At 35.4% G+C, this 21121-nt stretch overlaps 1 protein-coding gene across 1 annotated transcript in view; it reads left to right on the top strand.

Moving 5' to 3' along the window:
• The window catches only part of DEUP1 (deuterosome assembly protein 1), a 46842-nt gene that overhangs the window by 9136 nt on the left and 16585 nt on the right, over positions 1-21121 (top strand). The window contains exons 3-10 of the mRNA XM_075727320.1: positions 695-790; positions 7339-7473; positions 10470-10583; positions 13049-13261; positions 16144-16289; positions 16919-17024; positions 18595-18792; positions 19797-19883. Of these exons, the coding sequence (XP_075583435.1) occupies positions 695-790; positions 7339-7473; positions 10470-10583; positions 13049-13261; positions 16144-16289; positions 16919-17024; positions 18595-18792; positions 19797-19883 (1095 nt within the window). The remainder of the gene's footprint in view (positions 1-694; positions 791-7338; positions 7474-10469; positions 10584-13048; positions 13262-16143; positions 16290-16918; positions 17025-18594; positions 18793-19796; positions 19884-21121) is intronic.

The following is a 21121-nucleotide window of genomic DNA, read 5'->3' as shown; positions in this document are numbered from 1 at the left end:
AAAATTAAGTAACTCTCCCTAATGAGCAATTAGGAACTTACCCTTAGTCACTGCAGTCAGAGGAGCCAAGAAAATAATTCAGTTAGCCAATCCTTAAAGCATCAATTTATTTGCCTGGACAGAGATGTTATCTGAAATATTTCATCATATTCCTCCTAGCTTCCAGCTGCCCCTCCAGAAAAGCATAGGTGTCATGTATGCTCTTTGTCATATTTCTCAGATCTCTGTGAAGCTCTCAGATACTTCAAGATATCTCAAATGGCACTGTACTTAGGGAGCTGAAATGAATCTACAGCGTCTCCCGATAATTTTACATATGTAGTTGAAAGTCATCTATATGATTATATAGAAGCCATTCAAGCAAAATTTTCACAATGGAGCAGAGCAGTTCATTCGTATAGTTGGGTTAGAAGTGCTTTCCTTACATGGTCTTTCATGACAGTCATACAGTATTGTCATTAAATCATAACATAAGCATACAATGAGTTTTTTTACTAAAAAATCTCTAACTTGATGTTGATACAATCTGGGTTTGTGGTATCCAGTTTTATTAAGTAACTGAATGAATATATATTTTTAATATCTATCTTTTAAGCAACAGTCTTCTTTCAAAGTTTCAACTGACTGTTCCAAAAAATGACATATTTTGGAACACTTCAGAAAAGATAAATTTGAATGCTTATTCTAACTGTAGGTGGGACTACTTCGACAGAAACTGGAAGACTTACAGAAAACTAAATATGAAATGGCTCAGAGTTATGAAACTCAGCTTCAGGCACTGAAATCTCAAGTAAGAAAAATATCAGTTTCATTATTTCATGATTGCAGTATAAAGGGCTTATATGTGCCTAATGGTATAGATGTACCTTTATAGATTTGGGAAAGATTTGTCATACAAATGATGGTGATTACAGCTTCCTACCAGGCTCCATTATAATTTCTGTACTGACACGTCCAAACTCTTTGGATGGATTTTGATATGATTGTGACATCCGCTATGAAGACAGATACTCGATTTCCTGACTTTGAACTAATAACCTGAAACCTTGGTGAATGAAGAAAATAGATAATTAGATTCATGCTAATAATACTCTGATGCACATTTGCAATTTTAAGACTGAAACTGTTCTCATCATGTCCTTGCTATATTTTTTTCTGGTTTTAGTTTGCCTGATTTACAGGGATTATCAAAGTGGTCTGATAGCTTTTCATAAGGAAACGTAGTATCAAAACTAGAGTAACCTGGATTATTGAGATTGGGAATTTGTTTTGGCTTTATTTATTTCAGTGTGTGCTTGCAGCCCAGAAACCCAACTGTATCCTGGGCTGCTTAAAAAGAAACATGGCCAGCAGGTCCCCTTCTGCTCCGCTTTCATGAGACCCCCACCTGGAGTACTGCTCTGGGGTCCCCAGTACAAGAAAGACATGGACCTGTTGGAGCAGGTCCAGAGGAGGGCCGCAAAAATGATCAGAGGACTGGAGCACCTCCCCTACGAAGAAAGGCTGAGAGAATTGAGGTTTTTCAGCCTGGAGAAGAGAAGGCTGCGGGGAGTCCTTATTGCAGGCTTTCAGTACTTAAAGGGGACTTACAAGAAAGCTGGAGAGGGACTTTTTACCAGGGCCTGTAGTTACAGGAGAAGGGGCAACGGCTTTGAACTGAAAGAGAGTAGACTTAAATTGTACATAAGGAAGAATTTTTTTCTCGCTGAGGGTGGTGAGGCACTGGAACATGTTGCACAGAGAAATTGTGGATGCCCCATCCCTGGAAGTGTTCAAGGGCAGGTTGGATGGCTTTGCACAACGTAATCTAGTGAAAGATGTCCCTGCCCACAGCAGGAGGGTTGGAGTAGATGATCTTTAAAGGTCCTTTCCAACCCAAACCATTCTATGGTTCTGTGATTCTATGATTCTATTTGGCTGTGTTTGCTCTGTATCTGGTTTTTTTTTTCTTCATTATTTTCCACTTCAATCATAAACCTAAATTCTTAGTGAACTTCAGTCTATTCTGTTTCTCAGATTTTGACAAGTTAATATACACAATTCTACATTGTTTTTCCTGCTTTTCTACTGTTTCCTTCACTGGATTCTCCTAGCAGAGATTTAGGATTCCATTCCATTTCCAATTACTTCCTTGGAAGTAGTTAAAAATTTCTAATCATCACGCTTACTGTAGAATCATCTTGGATTGCATAAAATGGATATAATTGTTTTCATTTAGAGATTATAACACTTGCCACACAAATACATCAAACCAATAAATGTATAACTTATTTTTAAGTTTATGTTGTCTTTAATTTATTTTTTCTTTTACATATGGAAGTTGATTTGGCAAACAGTTCTGCAAGTAAGCAGAGAATGTTTTGGTTGTTATGTAATTAACACTTTTAATCATTTGGGGAAGTAGCTAGAAACAGAAGACGTTTATAATTTACACAAATTACAGAAAACTAAACAACATCTTAGCATGATTATTGAGAAGGTAAACATCATATAATGAAAAACGGTGTGACTTTTTACATAGAATTTGTAAGGTACCTTTAGCAATGTGAAACTATCCCCCAAAATATAGCAGATCTCTCTTTTCTCATCCTTTTCACATTTCCTGCAGTATTTTTCACTTCTTAGGGTTTTTTAATCACGTGCTAAAAATGACTGGGTTTATGTTACATGTTGTTGCTAAGAACCTCACTGAAATTTAACTTTCTGAAATTGAAACTCCAGGTAATTTTTCATAAAGATTTTGATTTTGAAGTTGTTAATTACCCTACAAGTCCTTTCCATGGTGTGTTGTGTTGACCCTGGCTGGACATCAAGTGCCCACAAAAGCCGCTCTATCACTCCCCTCCTCAACTGGACAGGAGAGCGAAATTATAATGAAAGGCTTGTGAGTTGAGATAAGGACACAGAGAGATCACTCAAGCAACAGAGTGATGAGCAAAATGAGCAATTACTGTCATGGGCAAAACAGACTCGACTTGGGGAAATTAGTTTATCTTATTGCCAATAAAATCAGAGTAGGATAATGAGAAATAAAACCAAATCTTAAAACACCTTCTCCCCACCCCTCCCCTCTTCCCGGGCTCAACTTCACTCCCGATTTTCTCTGCCTTCGCCCCCTAAGCGGCACAGGGGTATGGGGAATGGGGGCTGCGGTCAGTTCATCACACATCTCTGCCATTCCTTCCTCCTCAGGGGAGGACTCCTCACACTCTTCCCCTGCTCCAGCGTGGGGTCCCTCCCATGGGAGTCTTCCACGAACTGCTCCAGCGTGGGTCCCTTCCATGGGGTGCAGTCCTTCAGGAGCAGACTGCTCCAGCGTGGGTCCCCACAGGGTCACAAGTCCTGCCAGCAAACCTGCTCCAGCGTGGGCTCCTCTCTCTCCATGGGGCCACAGCTCCTGCCAGGAGCCTGCTCCAGCGTGGGCTTCCCACGGGGTCACAGCCTCCTTGGGGCACATCCCCCTGCTCCGGCGTGGGCTCCTCCCCGGGTGCAGGTGGATCTCTGCTCCCCCGTGGGCCCCCATGGGTGCAGGGGCACAGCTGCCTCCCCATGGGCTGCACCAGGGACTGCAGGGGAATCTCTGCTCCGGTGCCTGGAGCACCTCCTCTCCTCCTCCTTCACTGACCTTGGGGTCTGCAGGGTTGTTGCTCTCACATGTTCTCACTCCTCACTCCAGCTGAAAAAATGTGCAGGTGTTTAGTCCCCTTCTTAAATCTGTTATCCCAGTGGCGCTACCACCGTCGCTGATGGGCTCAGCCTTGGCCAGCGCTGGGTCCATCTTGGAGCTGGCTGGCATTGGCTCTATTGGACATAGGGGAAACTTCTAGCAGCTTCCCACAGAAGCTACCCCTGTAGCCCCCCTGCTACCCAAACCTTGCCATGCAAACCCAATACACATGGGCAAATACAATCTGTTTTCTCTTTGTGTTTTTTTAAAGAATCTGACACTTCCTAACCTACAAGCTTCTCTCTGTAAGCCTGGTTATACTTCTTGCCAAGATTCTCCTTTTTAGTTACCACTCAGACCACCTAACCTTTCTTCAATTTCCTGATTGCTTGTCTTTTTATCTTTATGCAAGAAGTTTGGATTTCTAGCTCTTAAGAATATACATTCCTTTCACAATCTATGCCTCCAAACATTTAATTCGTTCTCAGTCATCATTATTTTACGAAAGGTTCCAGCACTGATGCCATTTGCATTTTATTTTCCGATTCCCATTCCTCCCCTTTCACCAAACCATATTTCTCCAATGCAAATTGACTGAAGAAGGAAACTGTTAAGTGCCTAAGTTAGGAGGCATGCCTAGATTCTCTAGGTGATAAACAGAAAGTTTGCCTGTCAGAAGAATTCCAAACACCTGTCCTAGAGAGTAGGACTATCCCACTCTGCTCCTCTAGCTTTTACTACATCTCCTTATTGAGTTTCTTTCTTAAATTACAGTGCTGCAGTGTCTACAATAGAATGACTTTAATGTCCCCAATTCTCAGCTGCACAAACTCGTATCTAAAATATAGAGCTTCCCTGACAATATTAGTTTGCTTTATCTCCTTTATCTCCCTTCTTTTTGTTCTTATCCTCACTTTGAAGTTACACCTCCTTCTACACTGTATAATCTTAAGAGCTACAATTTAGTTTTGCACAAATGATGTGAGTGTTACTATTTACCAGTAGTGTTGTATCTTTCTCTGCAGAGGTATTCTTAAAATCGCTCCCAATTTTTCTTCCTTCTTAATCTTGGTGGAAATAGAAAGCATCACTTTTTCTAGCTCTAAGAATGCTAGGCTATTCAGAACAAATTTCTCTCTGATATACTGCTTCTGTGATCCTCAGTGCTTTTTACCCGTGCTATTGATAAAAGCAGCTGTTTAATGAGCAACATTCCCACTGAATTGATTGTGTGCCTGTTGAATGCAGTAAAACCTGTATTTTTCTTGTATTAGGGAAATAATTCCTGATATGTAACCTGAAACTCTTAGGCCACACTGCTGCACTCATTCAAATTTTTTCATAATTAAATAGCAAAAACTTCAGGTGTTCATTTTCATTACTTTCTTCCTTCATTTTTTTCTATATTAATATTTAGTAGTTATTCTCATTTTGAAAATGACAGAAATCCATCAGCAAAAGAACAAGAATCCATTCCTGCTCTAGAGTACTTTAGCAACTAACTTCCTCACTTAGACATTTAAAAGCTAGATGGCTACGTCTGAGCTACCTCAGGCTCCCTTTAGAATCAATGAAGGGAAATGGACAACCCTAGAATATAATTCATGTCAGTGTATGACAAGAATCTAAGATAGCTGAAATGACTAAGCATTTGGAGGCAGCTTTTCCTAAAACAGAGTAGCTCAGACTTGGATGTGGAACTTTCAGAAATCTAAGCTTAGATGAATCCTACCCCAGAACTCACTAAAATGCCTCTTTTTTTTTTATTATTTACTTGTAGAACATGCAAATAGAACAACTTGGACCTTATTTTTAAAGCAAATATCTAGCATTAAATGGGAAGATTCTTGGCTTTTAGTCTAGTTTCTGGTCATGATAACATCCAGACTATAATCTGTCTGAAATATCCTACTTTCATTAAATAAATCTAATATTCAAACTAAGTTGTCTCATTTTGGCCATTCTGTTCCTTTTTTAGACTGATTTGCTGAAGTGTTGGATCCTGTATTTCCTAGCCTTTTTAGCGTAAACAGTCTAATACCTGTCTTCCTCTGGGTTTGCTCTTCCCAGGCAGTTCACATGTGCCATAATATAGTCAAGAGCAAAAATCCTGTTATTTGAAAAAGGATATCTTTCTTCCAAAGACAAGGAGTTCCATGTTGTTTGAGCCTGGGTAATCTGACCCATTTAAAATATTTTATTTTAACTGTTCTCTGGCAAGGTCAAATTTCAAATATAGGCAGCTTCTCTGCAAGAGTTTTGATTTTGTTTTGAAGGTGATATCTCAGCTCTGTAAGTCCATGTTACAGGATTTCTATTCAGATATTCTAGTTGGTCAAATCTATCCATGGACCTTCCCATTTCATGAAACTTTCTAGTCTAGGACAATCTATCTTCTGGTCATCTTTTCAATTCCTTTTGCTGTTCCATATTATGAGTTCCCAAAATTATCTCAAATGTCTCTAGGAAGTTTCCAGATGATCATTTAACTCCAATTTCTGTTTTGTATCTTTTCTGGACATTTTTTGGCTATCTTTGTTATCTGCACAGACCACAATTGCTCATTCCAGGTAGGTTCAATAGGATTCCATTCCATTTCCAGTTACTTCCTTGGAAGTAATTTCTTTTCCAGACAGTAGTTCACTTGAGCAGTTAACAAAAATAGGAGATTTTATGGGTTTTGTTTGGTTAGGCAAAGAACTTTATGATAGAGTCAGAATTTTTTAAGTGAATCTGTAATTACTACAGAGAATGTAAATCATCATATATACCTGAATTTAAAGGAACAAAACAACAAGAGACATGGTCAGTATTCGTAGTTGTAAGCTTCCTTTCTAGTCAATGTTCTTCACAAAGTTCTTTCACTCTTCTTCCCTCAAGACCATATTAGTGTTTCCTTTGTCAGTATCCTTGGTTTTCCTTTTTTTTTCAAAACCAGATGTACATATCTCTACCAGACAATGTCAGTTTGCTGTATCAAACGTGTTAACAGCCACTAGCCCCTTTGCTTGTGTAGTATACGTAACTGTTGATCAGACTGGCCATTTTGCTGAAGAGGCTGGTACCTTCTGAAGAGGCTGGTACTTCTGCTGGTACCTTCCCTTCTCCACCTCTGACTCCTTTGCCTCTGACTCCTAAGCCACTCTTTCATGGTAAGATCAATAGGCACAACAGTATTAAGGGTCTAATTGTCACAGACACTCTTTGGTAATTAATGGTTCCAGAAGAATGCTATCATCACATACATAACATTTCAACAACTTTAATGATAAAAAAGAAACATGCAAGTTTAAAATACGTTAATGGTAATCTTTCATTCTGGCTAGCGAAGCACCCTTTAAAAATGTCAACACAAGATGGCGGTAAACAAGTATAGAACATTTCATATAAACATTGTAGAGGAAATGACACTATGGGTAACAGTGCCATAGAGAACTTCAGCAGAATTAAGTAGTTGTCAAATGAACCCATTTGAACAGTTAGTTAACATTTATATGAGAGCTTAGTCTTTTTCATCTCTAAGAAATTAACTTTATTAATTGATTCTTTGTTACATTAATTAAATATTTAGAATGCTGAAGCTGCAGTTGGCTATTCTAGTTTAAAGCAAGCTTTGGCCACGTGGTCATCTTTGATAGATTCTGCATGTTCAACTCTGCTTTCATTTTTAGTTTTCAAAGTTGACACATAGTTATGAAAAGCTACAGTCACATCAGTTAAAACAAAAAAAAGTTGAAAGTAGAGAAAAATGTGAGGAAAGCCTAGAGGCACCATCTGAACTGAGCAATTTACACAAGAAACTGGAGGTAAGAATACTTTGTTATTATATTCTAATTTTAATATGCCTTTAGAACTAATTTGTGGTTTGCAGTTGTAAACTTCAAGTTCCTGATAATTCTAAAAAAAAATATATAATTTTCTTGCTCTAGCAAGAAAAGGTGTGTAGTTTAGAATTCAGGTTTTGTTCTTTTATCCAAGTTTTGTTAGTGTTTTTAGTAGTTTTATGAGTTACTATAGATAATTTTCTTCATAAGTGTAACTATAAATAAATTTTACTTTTTTCCTGATTAATATATGTGTACTGGATAATATAATCTGTTGAGGCATGAGATCTTTTATATATGCAGAATACTGTCACATAATACCTACCATTGATTCAAATTTTATAGACAACTTTGACCATGTAGGGATAGATAGAAAAAGGATTTAGGATTGGAAAACTGTTTGTTATACACATATCTTGTCAGCACCCATGTGCCTGAGGCAATCCACAACCTTGACCTCAGTATCTAGTTTCCTTAGGTAACACATGAGGGAAGGATTAGGCACCTAAAAATACTTTCCACAGAATCCAGCATACTGAGTCGGGGCCAGATACTGTGAGATGCCAAGGACAGGATTCAGTGATATTCCCTATCCCTCTCAACACAGAATGGATTTTAGCCGACTTACTCTTGGATACAAGAAGATACTGATTTCTGATCATAATTCCTGGCATTGACTTCTCAGAGTTAGAAGTTACTTTGTGATCTGTAGAATAACCAAATATTTATTGGGTCAACAGGAGAGTTAGCCAGCACAGAGAACTGGCATATAGAGAGTGCCTCCAAGTGGTGGCTTCTCCCCCAGTACTCTTCTGGCTCCATTCACTGGTGCAGAAACTGATATCCAGTCTCATTTCTTATAACTGAGCAATGTAATCTCTAGCTTTACCAATTTTTGCTGCTTCTTTTTTACTTATCCAATAAATTTTTTGGTATCCTGTGCAAAGTGAAACAACTTCAAAAGGAAGAATTCCAGAGCCTGTTGAAAAATAACATTTGTTTGTTAGGTAGAAAATTAACATGGGAAGATTCTGGTTCAGATTCTGTCTGGAGAGAAGGTTATTAAACTGAGTCTTTCACATATGGGGAGAACAGTCTAACTGCTAGTCTGATGAAGCACAGAATGATCACAAAAAAAATTTACATCTTCTCTGGCCATCCTTTGTAAAGAGCATAAGAAAGTAGCGTGTGCTTTGAGCATTTACTAAACTGGGTCCTGTAGGGAAAGTAAGCGGAGGAATACCAGTTGAAAGCATGAGCTAGTTGCCTAGTTGCTAAGCTTTGTGAAGACTTACAGGCTTATGATGTAGATTTATGTAAATTTATGATATAGATGATTTAGACACTTTGAGAACTTTACAATCAAAAATCTAAGATCTACTAGATTTTAAGTACTTCCATACTTAAGCTGCAATTAAGAAGGGGTTTAGGATCTTTATTTTGGACTTGCCTATCTTCTATGTTATTCTGTAAGACATAGGACTAACTTCTGTGACCTTCATGTGACTGTTCCTACGTAACAGGACACATCCTAGACACATCCTAGCTCTACATAATGTTGCTGTCTCTTCCACATGGAAGAGTCCTTACCATCAGAAAAGCTACTACGCTTTGGACTGCAGCATAGCTCCCAACATCTGCTACTACAAGAATAATAAATGGGTTATACATCTATCGTTGACTAAATATATCACTACTGTGAAACTGTCTGATCCAGCTTATTTGAGAATGACCTTATTCAAGATTAAAATGTGAAAACAATGTAACACAATGCTATAATTTGATTAATTATGCAGTATGAAAAATGAATGCTTGGAATATATTCAGCAAATTCTAGTATTCAGGAAATAATTACTGTGTTGAAAATTTACTAAGCTCAGCAGTGCTTTAGTAAAGCCTTGAACCTGCAGTCCTCATTAAGTAGTCTGAAACTCCATTTGTATCACGTTTTGTAACATGGGAAGATGTTTATTGGTTTAAAATGCCAAAGCAGGTATTAGGAAAGATACAAGAGAAGATTTGTATTAATCTACATTGGAAAGCATTCAATGTTTTTTTCAGTAGCACATAAAATCTTATGTTTTAAAATTTGGGGAATATGCCAGTTTAGGATAATTATAAAAAAATCATCTATCTTTTTGGAACCAACATTTCCATTTTTAAAAAGGGAAGTTCTCATAACAGCTAATAAGTATTATAGTTTTCACTATATATAAAAGTATACTGTTATTTTGTTATTTCTTCAAACTAAAAGAGCAACGGAACTGGAGTTCTCCTACTTACTTTGTAGGGTACTGCCTTTAAAGTCTGGTTGTGAACATATAAGATCTGGTATGATTTAAGAGCAAATTCAAATACACTACAAATAGGAATATAAGTGCAAATATAAAACCAGTATTAGATAAATTTGATACAATAGAATTTGTTAAACAAGTTTTTGTTTAAACTAAGTGAACTCAGAACCAGAAGTAGCAATTGTAAGGTGAGCAAGAAGTAAAATTTATTCATAGTAGCTGCTGTCCCATTTATTAAACAGAAAAGAAAAAAGCAGGCAAATGTCAAAACATTTCTCTGAATATTAATGGTTTGATTCCCTGCTGATTACTCTACTTGACACTGATATAACTTTAAAGTCACAGGAACTACCCTCCAATAAAATGGGTGTATTATAGTCATAACTCTTAAGATCTACAGCAATGTAAGTGATTTAAAATATTTTATAATTTTCATTCAATGGTTATGTTTACTGCCCAATTTTTTCAGATTAACAGCCCTTAAGACTGGATTTTTTTGGTGGGGGTGGCTGGATGGCTAGTTTATATCATTGTTACTTTTTTCCTTTTTCCAAAATTATGGAAAGATTATGTATTAATTAAAAAGGCAGATTTTTCTTAGAACTGTACAAATTATAAAGTTATTTAGATTAAGGAAAAAGTTATTTTCCCTGTGTTTACTAGCCTTGTTTTGCTGTTTTTCAGGAATTTAAGGCAAAGTCAAGAGAATTGGATGAGAAGGGGACAATCTGCCAAAATTATCTCATTTATTTAGATGCTCAACAAAAATTATTGTCCGAGAAATGTAGTTTATTTCAGGTAAAATTCCTACCTTCCTGCTTTAGGAAGAAAATGAGCTGTTAGCTCAGCTAGAGTTATTTTAACTTAATTTAAAAAATCTGAACACCGCTAAGCTTGTAGTGAATCTGACAATACATGGATATATTTGTAGTGAATACATTGCTTTAGGTAAGGCAATCCCATACTGAAAGGTCTAATCATACATACAGTTATTTTAATTTTATTTTTCTCATGACAATGAGAAAATGAATAAGTATCATGATGAAAATTACAATATTTCTGATTTTAAAAACTGCAAAAAGCAGTGCGTGTTCCTTTTTACTTTTTTAAGTATACTGTGGAGATACTGTTATCTTCTATGCTATTTACTAATATGCAATTAATTGTGATGACAGATTATTGAAAAGTATCTTACCAAGTGAGTAATACATGCTATTACTATGTTGACTGGAATATAAAGTTCCCTCAAATCTAAGATAGCCCTCATTTTTTGAAGATCATAAATATGCATTAATATAATCTATGCAGAAAAATTAATTTCTATATGCTACTCCAAAATCACACTTGGAGTTGTTTGTTGGATCACTTATCCCTTTTTTATCTCATTTTTCAGCTTTCAAGTTACCATTCAGTCCTTGGTTGACTTTGTGACTCTTTTTTACTTGCCAATTTGCTTATTACTTTTTTATATAGCCTATTGATCTAGCTTTTTTTTTTTTAAATTCCTTCCAATCCAGAACAAAATACTGATTTAGTGATGTCTTGGTGACCTATCCTACTCTAAAAAAATTAGAAAATAACTTACAAATTAACTGAGCCACAGGACAGCTCGAAAATTAAGTAAGGGGAAGCCAGTTATGTTGCTGACTGGTGAACCCTTTTCCACTGTTCCTAAGCTCACTGGATCTTAATCCAGTGAAATACTTTCTTAACAATTCCTATGAGACTCTTTAGCCATATCCAGAGTTTCCAAGGATGACAGTTAAGTTTTGTCTATAGATGCTGAAATCATTGTATTGCAGCTATTGAAATTCCATACAAATGTGTTAAAAAAGCAAGGCTTTGACTAGACAAAACTCCTGATTGATGCATGTTGATTATATAGTTAGACAAGTTAGAATACAGCACTCAAGGTGATCATCCACGTTTTTCTTTTGAGGCTTACATCACTGCCATCAGTGAACTTTCTTTGAAGACGATTTTCTTCACAACTGTGACAACACCGACTAGTTTATTAAATAGAAATCTGATGGACTGTTACCCGTTAACTGTTTCAGAAGCATTAATTGGTCCTGTGTCTTTGTCTTAAAGTCCTCTCTTGTGAGATCTTTGATTTCCAGCTGCAGTCTTGCACTATATTTTTCACAGGATGCTTTGACATTTTGGGGTGTCAGACTCCATAACTTTGATGTCAGGGGGACCTTAATTTATTATCTATAGAAATTACATTTACCTGCAAATTTCTTTGCCCTTTTATTTGATATGCAGCCAGTGGTCATTTCTAGTTAGGTGTTCAGCCAACACAAATTATGGGAACATAGTCAATGACATCAAAAACTGTCTAAAGAATGCCTTTTTGCAGTCCTTATCAATGAAATATGGTATTTGTAACCCTATTTATTTTTAATATACATTTTCTTGCTCAACTAGATCTCTGCACATGATACATAGTTTCCGGGTTATATTTTTATGTTATTTTTCAGCTAATTCTCAGTCTTCTGAAAGATTACTGTTGCTTGTTAACCTCCCAGTAGAGGGATCCATGTGGATAATTTCTGAAACAGCAAAAACAGTTACCATAGTAATTACGTTTCTCCACAATGCCTGTGAATTCACAAATACTGGCAATACCAATTTCCTGAAGTTTGGGGTTTAGGATTTTAATTAGTACAAGAAACTGAATGGAGTGGGGGACTCTGCAGAATGAGCAAATGATTCTTCCCCAGGTTTAAGGATAATGATATCAAAGAAGTACTGTTACTGTAGTAACTGAGCTGTTTATATATGAACTATGTAATGCTAGCCCTCTAGTCAAAGGTTAATTCCTATCCTGAGGCGCACACACACACAACTCCTACTGAATTCAATGAATCAAAGAAGAACATTTCTCTCAAATTATTTTTTATAGGTAACTGCTTTGAGTAGGTCATCATAATCACCTTTTTTATATTTGAGGCTAATTAACATTAAGTGCTAGGAAAATACACAGCAGAGGAGAAAAATCCTTGAAAAAATTCTATGCCCTTGAAAGTTTCTGAAACATTTTTCTTACTGAGGGCAAAGAACTTGAGACTAAAAAAAAGAAAGCATCCTTTAGAGGTATGCAGTATTAGAGTAATACAAACGGTTCCAATTGTGCCATCTTTTCTAAGCAAATACTGGTGAAAATGGAAATAGCTTTATGATTTTAGTAGTAATGGTTTGGTCTTAACAATTTACATATAATTATTGAATTTAATTTAAAAGATTTTCTTGCTTTATAGAAGCAGACCCAGAATTATCAATTCCAAATAAGCAATGAGAAGCAAAACCAAGAAGAGGTGATCACCTACGGCCAGCCCAGAAGTGAAAAGGATGAGTTGATTATTGAAAAGCTAAAGGCAACTGTGAATGAAATAGCAATAAACAAGAATAAACTAGAAGAGGAAAATCTGAAACTCTGGGAGGATCTAAAAATGTGCCAAAACCATTGCCAGGTAGTAATATTTTTTCTTTTTCTTGATAACTGTGGAATTAATGTTGGAGCATTAATTACTTAGGAGTATACTTTAAGAAGTTGTACTGAGATGCCTATATAAAAGATCTGTACATTAGGTATATTCTTTGCAGGAACATAGAATGAGCTGTGAACAATACAATATTTTGAGTAACACTTAAAGAGAAAACAGAAACATGTTTTATAAGTAGCAGTATATTTTATTCTTTCTGTTTATCTAGGGTTTTATAACTTTCCTATATCCATAGCACCTACAGGAACTTAGCCTCATTCACTTCGTTCCTTGTATATAAATTACTTCTATGAAATCTCTTTATCTGATTTACACCTTGTTGTACACTGTGCTATATAGCTAGTAAATAAGTATATACAAAAGCGTATGGTATACTTTATTATTAAGAGAAGACTTTGCAGTCAATTAATTTTTAAGTTGCCAGCCATGTGAAGAACCATCAGTTTTTATCTTATCCCTAGTGTACCTTTTTTGAACATAGCACTGATCTATGAAGACAGCCATTTGGGCCTCTTCTTTTGGTTGTCATATATGAGTTCTGACAAGATGGAGATAATACAAGATTTTTACAACCTTTTGGATTAGCTATGTTAAAACAGATCATTGTTATTTTTTTCTGGTAACATGTATTAATTATGCTTTTGCTTATTTATTTAAGCACTTCAGGGTTCAGTAATATATTGAGTGGCCTACAGTGACTTCGACTCTATGGAGAAAGATCATCTATTTCTGTTTATAGACAACCTTGCAGAATTATAACTTCATATGCAATATGAATTAGGAATGAACATATACGTGGTAGACATTAATTTCAGGTGTTGTCAGAACAGCCAAGTTTAGCACGTGTTGTTTATACATTTCATTTGCACATTAGTTCACTTTATCACTGTTTCCTTGCTAATAATTAATAGTATGAGAGAAATATTTAGAAGCAGACATGAAATGGTCATAGGCATAGAAGTTATATGAGGCGCAATACTAGGCTTGCTGCCATTGCCATCAGCCTTCTTCACAGAAGAAAAGAGAGGATTTGGTAAATTTTTCAACTTGAAACAGAGTCTTTAAAAGTTATATTTCATTAGATATTTTCTAAACAAAACCTAAAGTTTTCTGGTTCAAAATTAATTTTCATTTTGATGTTTTAACTGGATGCAATAGATATTTCCTAAAATAATAAGTGATACATCTCTAAATGATTTTTTTGAGGTGATGTGTGAAACTCCTGACCTGAAGTTCTGTTTCAATTATTATTGTGGCTGCTGCTGTGGCTGCTGTTGTTCCTGCTATTATTATAATTCACAGAAGAAAATACAATTTATGTAAATATGTATGATGACTGCAGTCTGCCACAGATGATGTGACTTCCATCACACAGTTGTGCAGCATTCATTCCCCTTATCCATCCCAGAGTGAAATCAGGGGGGTAACCCTCCCCCAAATTCCTATTTTATAAAATAATTGTGGCTATTTCTTGAATGTTGAAGTCATGAAGATGATCACAAGCAAGCCTAGCAGACAATTTTAACAATTCATTAAGCTTTATTTCACTTGAATACGCCCAGACTTCCATTTGAGAGTTTAAAAAAGCTCTCCCAGCCTTAATTTAAAAAAGGATAAGAAGAATGAATCTGTATATGCAGTTCCTATAATAAACGCAAAAGCGCTTCATATCTGTCTTCAGCAGCCTTTTCAGCCAGAGGAAAACCACAGGCTTCTTGGAAGGAAGGTCATTCTAATATGAGGCTCTAAGGGAAATAAATCTTTGAAGTTCCTTGCTTGCAGTGCCATTTCTGGATTCCAGTTGTCTTTTGAAAGTTTAAAGGCTTTATTTTTGCTTTTGAACATGGAAACAGTATTAAAATAAAATGAAGAAATTATGAAAAATACTAGTGTTTTTAGAACAACAGTTTTAAAGGCAAAAGATCAATATCCTTGGAAAATCTTTTTTTTTTTTTTTATCTGGAACATGCTTTTGGATCTTGAGTGAGAGGAAATAAATATTCTCCAGATATCATTATTGCGAGAATCTGATTATTATTGCAACTTGTGTTACTTGTGGGTTACATTTCCAAGTTCTTATCTTTAGTATGTTTTCAGTATATTTTGGGGAAGTTCAGATTTTTGGGGGACAGATTTTATGATGCCAAATATAACGTGTATCTTCAGGTTGTCTATCACATTATCAATCAGCAATTAAAGGTAAAATAGACATAAGATTTGTGGAGTCCCTAAGAAAAATCTTTTTGTGATTGTTTGAAAATTTTGTGATGTTCATTTAAATAAGCAATTAACTCCATGCAGACGGAACTAGTTTTGGAGATGATTGAGCACACACCTTATCTAAGTACTTAAGTCTAGGTGTATCTGCTCCAAGCTTCCAGGCAGTGTTTAATGAAGACATGCACCCAGTCCTGCCTTTCTATAGCCTTGTAGTTTCCAAGCCTATAAATTTGGAAATGCTGTTAGGAAAACAGAAAATGGAAGTTACTTATTCTTGCATGTGAAGCATGTTCTAGGGTGCAGAACCTGCTGAAACAAGCAAATGATGTGTTTTAGATGCATTTAGTACAATAAAGAACTTCTGAATGATGCTTCCTGTGATAGTTTCAGAGACAGATGCACTGGAACATTGCAAGAGCTAAAGAATATTCAGCATCTGATTTTTAGATGACCTTTCTGGAGAAAGAAACTGACATGAAAGCAATGCCTTTTTCAGAAATGAAACTCAAAATAAAAGCTTGTATGTCCTTTCATACAAATTATACAGGTATCGAAAATGATGTGTTAAATACAGCATTTTGAGCTGTCTAATTTTATTTAACTATTTATGTATTTGCTTGTTTCTTTAGAACATGGAGACAGGCTTTTCAGAAATCAGAAATGAGCTGCAGTCACGGGATGCTCTCTGGAGAAAGATACAACTGGAATGCCAACAATTGCATACAGAATTATTGAAAATTAGAGAGTACAAAGATACGCAGGAAATTCAAATAAAGTATGTATGTTGAAGACAATATCTAAATTAACAAGTACTTCTGAACGACTAACTTTTTTCTTACATTTGATTTAAATTAATTCTGTTTAAAAAGCTACTCTGGATTAAAATGTCAGATTCCAAACAATTTTAGAATTAAAATTTTCATTAGCCCTTATATATATCACCAGATTGCAGGCAATAGATGCAGGCTCTGTTAAAAGGCTTTAATGCTGCCTAGATCTTTACAAATCAATTTATTTCATATATTTCTATTTGTATGTTTACAGTCTCATTTTCTCAGCATTAAACCACTTTGGAAGTAGTGCGATTAAAATTCTTCCTAACCTCCTTTGAGTGAAGTGTTCATCTTTTTATGGTTTATCTAATCTACCATAGCTATTTGAGATTATATGAAATACCAATCTACAAGAGATTTCAGAATTCTTTATGCATGCACTTGCATTGTCCTTAATCTCTACAAATCTCCCAAGGTCCAGCCTGGTTTAGGCCAAATCTTTGGTTGTTTTTTTTTTCCCATCAGCAAGCAGGTCTTCCACAGTTTTACTCTGCAGAGAGGATACTGTAATTATATTCAAGGATACTGAATGTTCTGCTTGTTTCATGTTTTGTTTATTTCTTATTTAAAGGCCTCAATCATCTTGTGTACAATTTACTGAGCAACCAGAAAATAAAAATGCTGAGTTATTACTATTGGCACAAAGTCAAGTATGCCAACAAGAAGAGCTAAACAAGGTATTTCATATTATTAAGTATTTCCAGATCTTAACTGCAATATAGGATTTTTAGAAGACAGCAAAGTACTGACCTTGGATATGTGCATACACAGAAGAGAGCAGGAGGATAAATTGTGGTTATAGGAGAGCATGAAGTTTTCATATATGAAAAAGTTTTTGTATATGGTTGCATTTCTGGAGGTAGTTGTATAGCTGTAAAATTGACATTCGGATTCTGTGCACTAGCAACAGAGCTAGCTACTTCATTGAAATAGTGGAAGAGACCATGCCTAAGCATCACTGTGATTCAGATAATACCTCGCAAATAATAAACCCTGCAAGGCTATGAGTAATTCATAGGCTATAGGAGGTACGTAGTAGTTTGTAGGTGGTCTCAGATGTAAGATATGCTAACAGATTCAACTGATACAAGTCACTATGGCAGGTACACGCAAGGCTAAGCTTAATCAGTCACCTGCTGCACAGTCTAGGGCAGTGCTCTTTAGTTTGAACTATGCATCACGTTGCATTGCACATTTCAGAAGTGCTGTGTGCAAGCAGTAGTGGGATGGCGCTGTGGAATGGTGTATAGCTTGGCAGGCCAAAACACTTTGGGAGTAGAGGATGCTCAGAACTCCTCTTACAGGCGTGTTGTGGTTTTGCTGAGTAGCAATGTAAGCAGGAATATCTCTAATTGGATGCAGCTGACTTGGATGAAGCAATTTTTGTCATGATAGTCATGATCTAGCTCTTAGGTTTTTTTGCATCTACGTCTATTTGTTTATAATTCTAGTATTTCTGTGTAGTTTGCATAAATAAAAACTAAATGCCATCTGTTATTGATTGTGTACAGTACTGCAAGGAATTATTACAGTGGGTTCAAAGGTTGTTGTGCTAGTTTTTGTAGTTTTGTTTCTTACATAATAAAATGTATCAGTACTAAATTGTTGGTTATAGTAGAAAGATTATGAAAACTATCTTTGTGTTGATTCTTTGGAGAACTCCGCACAGGAAATAGTGCAGAAAGTTTGACCTTAAATTTTATATATAATGGCAGGAAAAATTCTCATAAAGTGATTTACCGTATGTACTCTTTATTTCTAACAGTTTCTCATTAAAGAGTCTCTAGATTGATTTATATATATTGCTCCTAAGTTAATTTAGGCTGCATTAAACTTATTTTAAACCTAAATTAACTTAGGAGCAATGTAAATAAATCATACTTAAGTTTATTGAATGGATATTTCCTTGGATATTCTTTGCCATAAATTCCAATTCTTAAAATTAACATTATTTTTATTCCATTCTTTGTAAATGTTAATTTAAATGCCTTGTATTTTGTTCATTTTTAATACTAAATAGGCAAATGAAAGCACAAGAGAAGGGTTGAAAAAAGATGTAAAAATAAATAAAGCATTGTGTACTGACTCATGAAGACATTTTATTGCACAGTCTCAAAAAATCTCTGATTCGGTTAGAAGAGTTGGTGCTTGTGGAAGCAACAGCAAAAAAAGTCACTGATAGGTAGCAAGTGATGCAATCGTATTTCCTGCACAACATTTTTTCTTTTTGAAACATATTTGCTGCAGATAAGAAACCATGTTTATGGAGAGGAGCAGTCCCATCACTCTGAGAAGGAAAGAATGAAGACAGAAATCTCTGACCTGACAGAAGAGCTTCATCAGAAGGAGATCACTATAGCAACTATCATGGAGAAAGCTAGTCTTCTGGAAAGACAGTTAAAAATGGAGTTAGAGATAAAAGACAAATTGTTCGCAAAACAACAGGTATGCAAGCAGGCAAAACCAGCCTAGATCATTTTACTCCACGCTATTGATAATGACGTACATTATCTGTGAAAAAAGACATCACATTTCTTGCCGTAGTTTTCATCAGCAGTGCTGTAATATCTGTGAAGTATTACTAAAGCAGCCAAATTGATACTGGAACAAGAAAGCACCAGTAAATGTCAACTGCACATCTAAATTGCAATTCATTCTGACCATCAAATGTAGTTACCATTTTAACATGTAAAGGATCTTGAAAACTTCCAGTTTGCTGTTATTATATGTGGTTTATCATTAGACCTGTTTATTAGATTATCTAGAATGTTTCCTAATTTTTCAGTTTTTTTCAAAGCTTTTTGAAGAATGCTACAAATCAGCTTAGAAAATTCTGGTCATTTCAAAGCTGAAAACTGTAAGATACCAGTGTTTTAATGGTAAATTTCAGTTTTAAAAATAAATACATTATCTTCATTACTTAGCTTTGTAAACCAAAAGAACCTTCATATTTAGAGGTTTCTGGGTATCTCTGGGTTTTCTGAGAGGGTCACTGCATATTGAAAATTGTGATTAATGTAATACTTTATTTCTGAGAATAGGAAAGTTAGTGTTTGGGAAAATAAGAGACATCTCCTGCTGTGTGGCACTCTTTACCAGGCCATATTCCCTATCGTATCACTAAAAGAGTGGACGTCGTTGCTAGGCTTCATGACTAGGATTTAATCCGGTTTCGGTGGCCTGCAAAATCTGTCCCTCTTTGTATCTTGTAACTGCATGTGAACTCCCTTATTTTCCTAAGTGAATACCTCTTTCAAAAAAGTAAATAAAATCAGAGGCATTTACGTTTAAGATGTCTTTCTGCTTTAGTATTGCTGTATTTTTAAAAAATTATAGTTTCATAATTATGTATATTTTGTAAAATTAAACTTACATATATCTATACTCAGTGTTATTTCAAGTTAACAGTAATATTCTTGTATTTAACTAAGAATTTAATCTTTTCCTAGTTGTTGGATTTCCAATACGAAATTATCAAATCTGAAAACACACATCTAAAAGAGATGGTGGAAAACCAGGAGTGTAAAAGTTGCATGGTAATTTTTTTAATCTATGCAATATTCAGAACAGTTACTTATATTTATTGTAAATGTAGATTGAGACCATGGCAGATTTAGAGATTTCTGGCTTGTGTAAAACAAGTAAATAAAAATAAGGTGTGTGACATAGTCAAAACCAAGTGATATTCACACACAGCCTGAAGATGTGTACAGCTAGGAATAATTGTGATCTTAATTGTAGTAAACTAGAAATAAGCTAAATTTTTCAGCAACTGTCTAGACACTAAACAGTTTCTGGGAGCCTATTTTTTGTATGTGATGTCACTTATTTCAGAAAACATTTATTTTTAAACAGTCATCATTCTCACAGGTACAAAAATATGTCCCTTTTTTACTATTTTACCCCTTTGTTAATATGGTATTTAAATAACAGTGTAAAAAACTGACACATTTTGCCCCACCCCCCAGCTTATTTTCAGAGTTTAGTATTTATTTCTCTCCAAACAGGGGATATTTAAAGTTTAATTCATAAAAAGTGTGCCATAATATCATGTAGAACTATAGTTTATATGGATATAACAAATATTATATATACTGCCTTCCACAAAAATCTTCAAAACATCCCCTGCTTACAGAACATCTGCAGTTGTTGTATCTGTCACTAGAAAAAACACTGGAATGTTGCTTGTAAATACTGCTGTAAATACATCTTTGGGGGATTTGTAGCCTGTTAATTGTCTTACTGTAGACTGACAAATGCATGAAAGAATGTCACATTTTTCCACACCCTTAAAATAGCATAGGTGTATTATTACCTGTATACATACATGTACAATATTATGGATATACATATGTGTATATATGATATATTATTGTGGAAACTTAGATGGCTGTGTATATGCATGTCTAGCTCTTCTCCACAGTGATATTCTCCATGAAGATTGAGAAGAGCTGTCTGACAAGAATCCTTGTAGATATCATGTGTTTGTTAAATTTTAACAGTAAAATCCAGTTACTAGATATACCAAGGTCACTATACATATCAATGCATTTGTGGACTTAATAATTCCTTCCTACTTTACTTGTGTATTGGGAGGATCTAAACATTAAAGATTGTGAGGTATTTGATATTAAGATTGCAGGGACTGGAGAGATTTTTACGGATGGTCCCTTCCAACCCAAAGCATTCTATGATTCTATGATTTCTATGATTCTACGTGTTTGTACAGTACAATAGAGCACTACACAGACCCCTCAAATTAGTGCCAGCCTGT

This window comes from Pelecanus crispus, chromosome 1 (assembly GCF_030463565.1).
Source record: "Pelecanus crispus isolate bPelCri1 chromosome 1, bPelCri1.pri, whole genome shotgun sequence".
Classification (NCBI taxonomy): domain Eukaryota; kingdom Metazoa; phylum Chordata; class Aves; order Pelecaniformes; family Pelecanidae; genus Pelecanus; species Pelecanus crispus.
The sequence above is the reverse complement of the archived record's forward strand: the minus strand, read 5'-3'. Positions and strand labels throughout refer to the sequence as shown.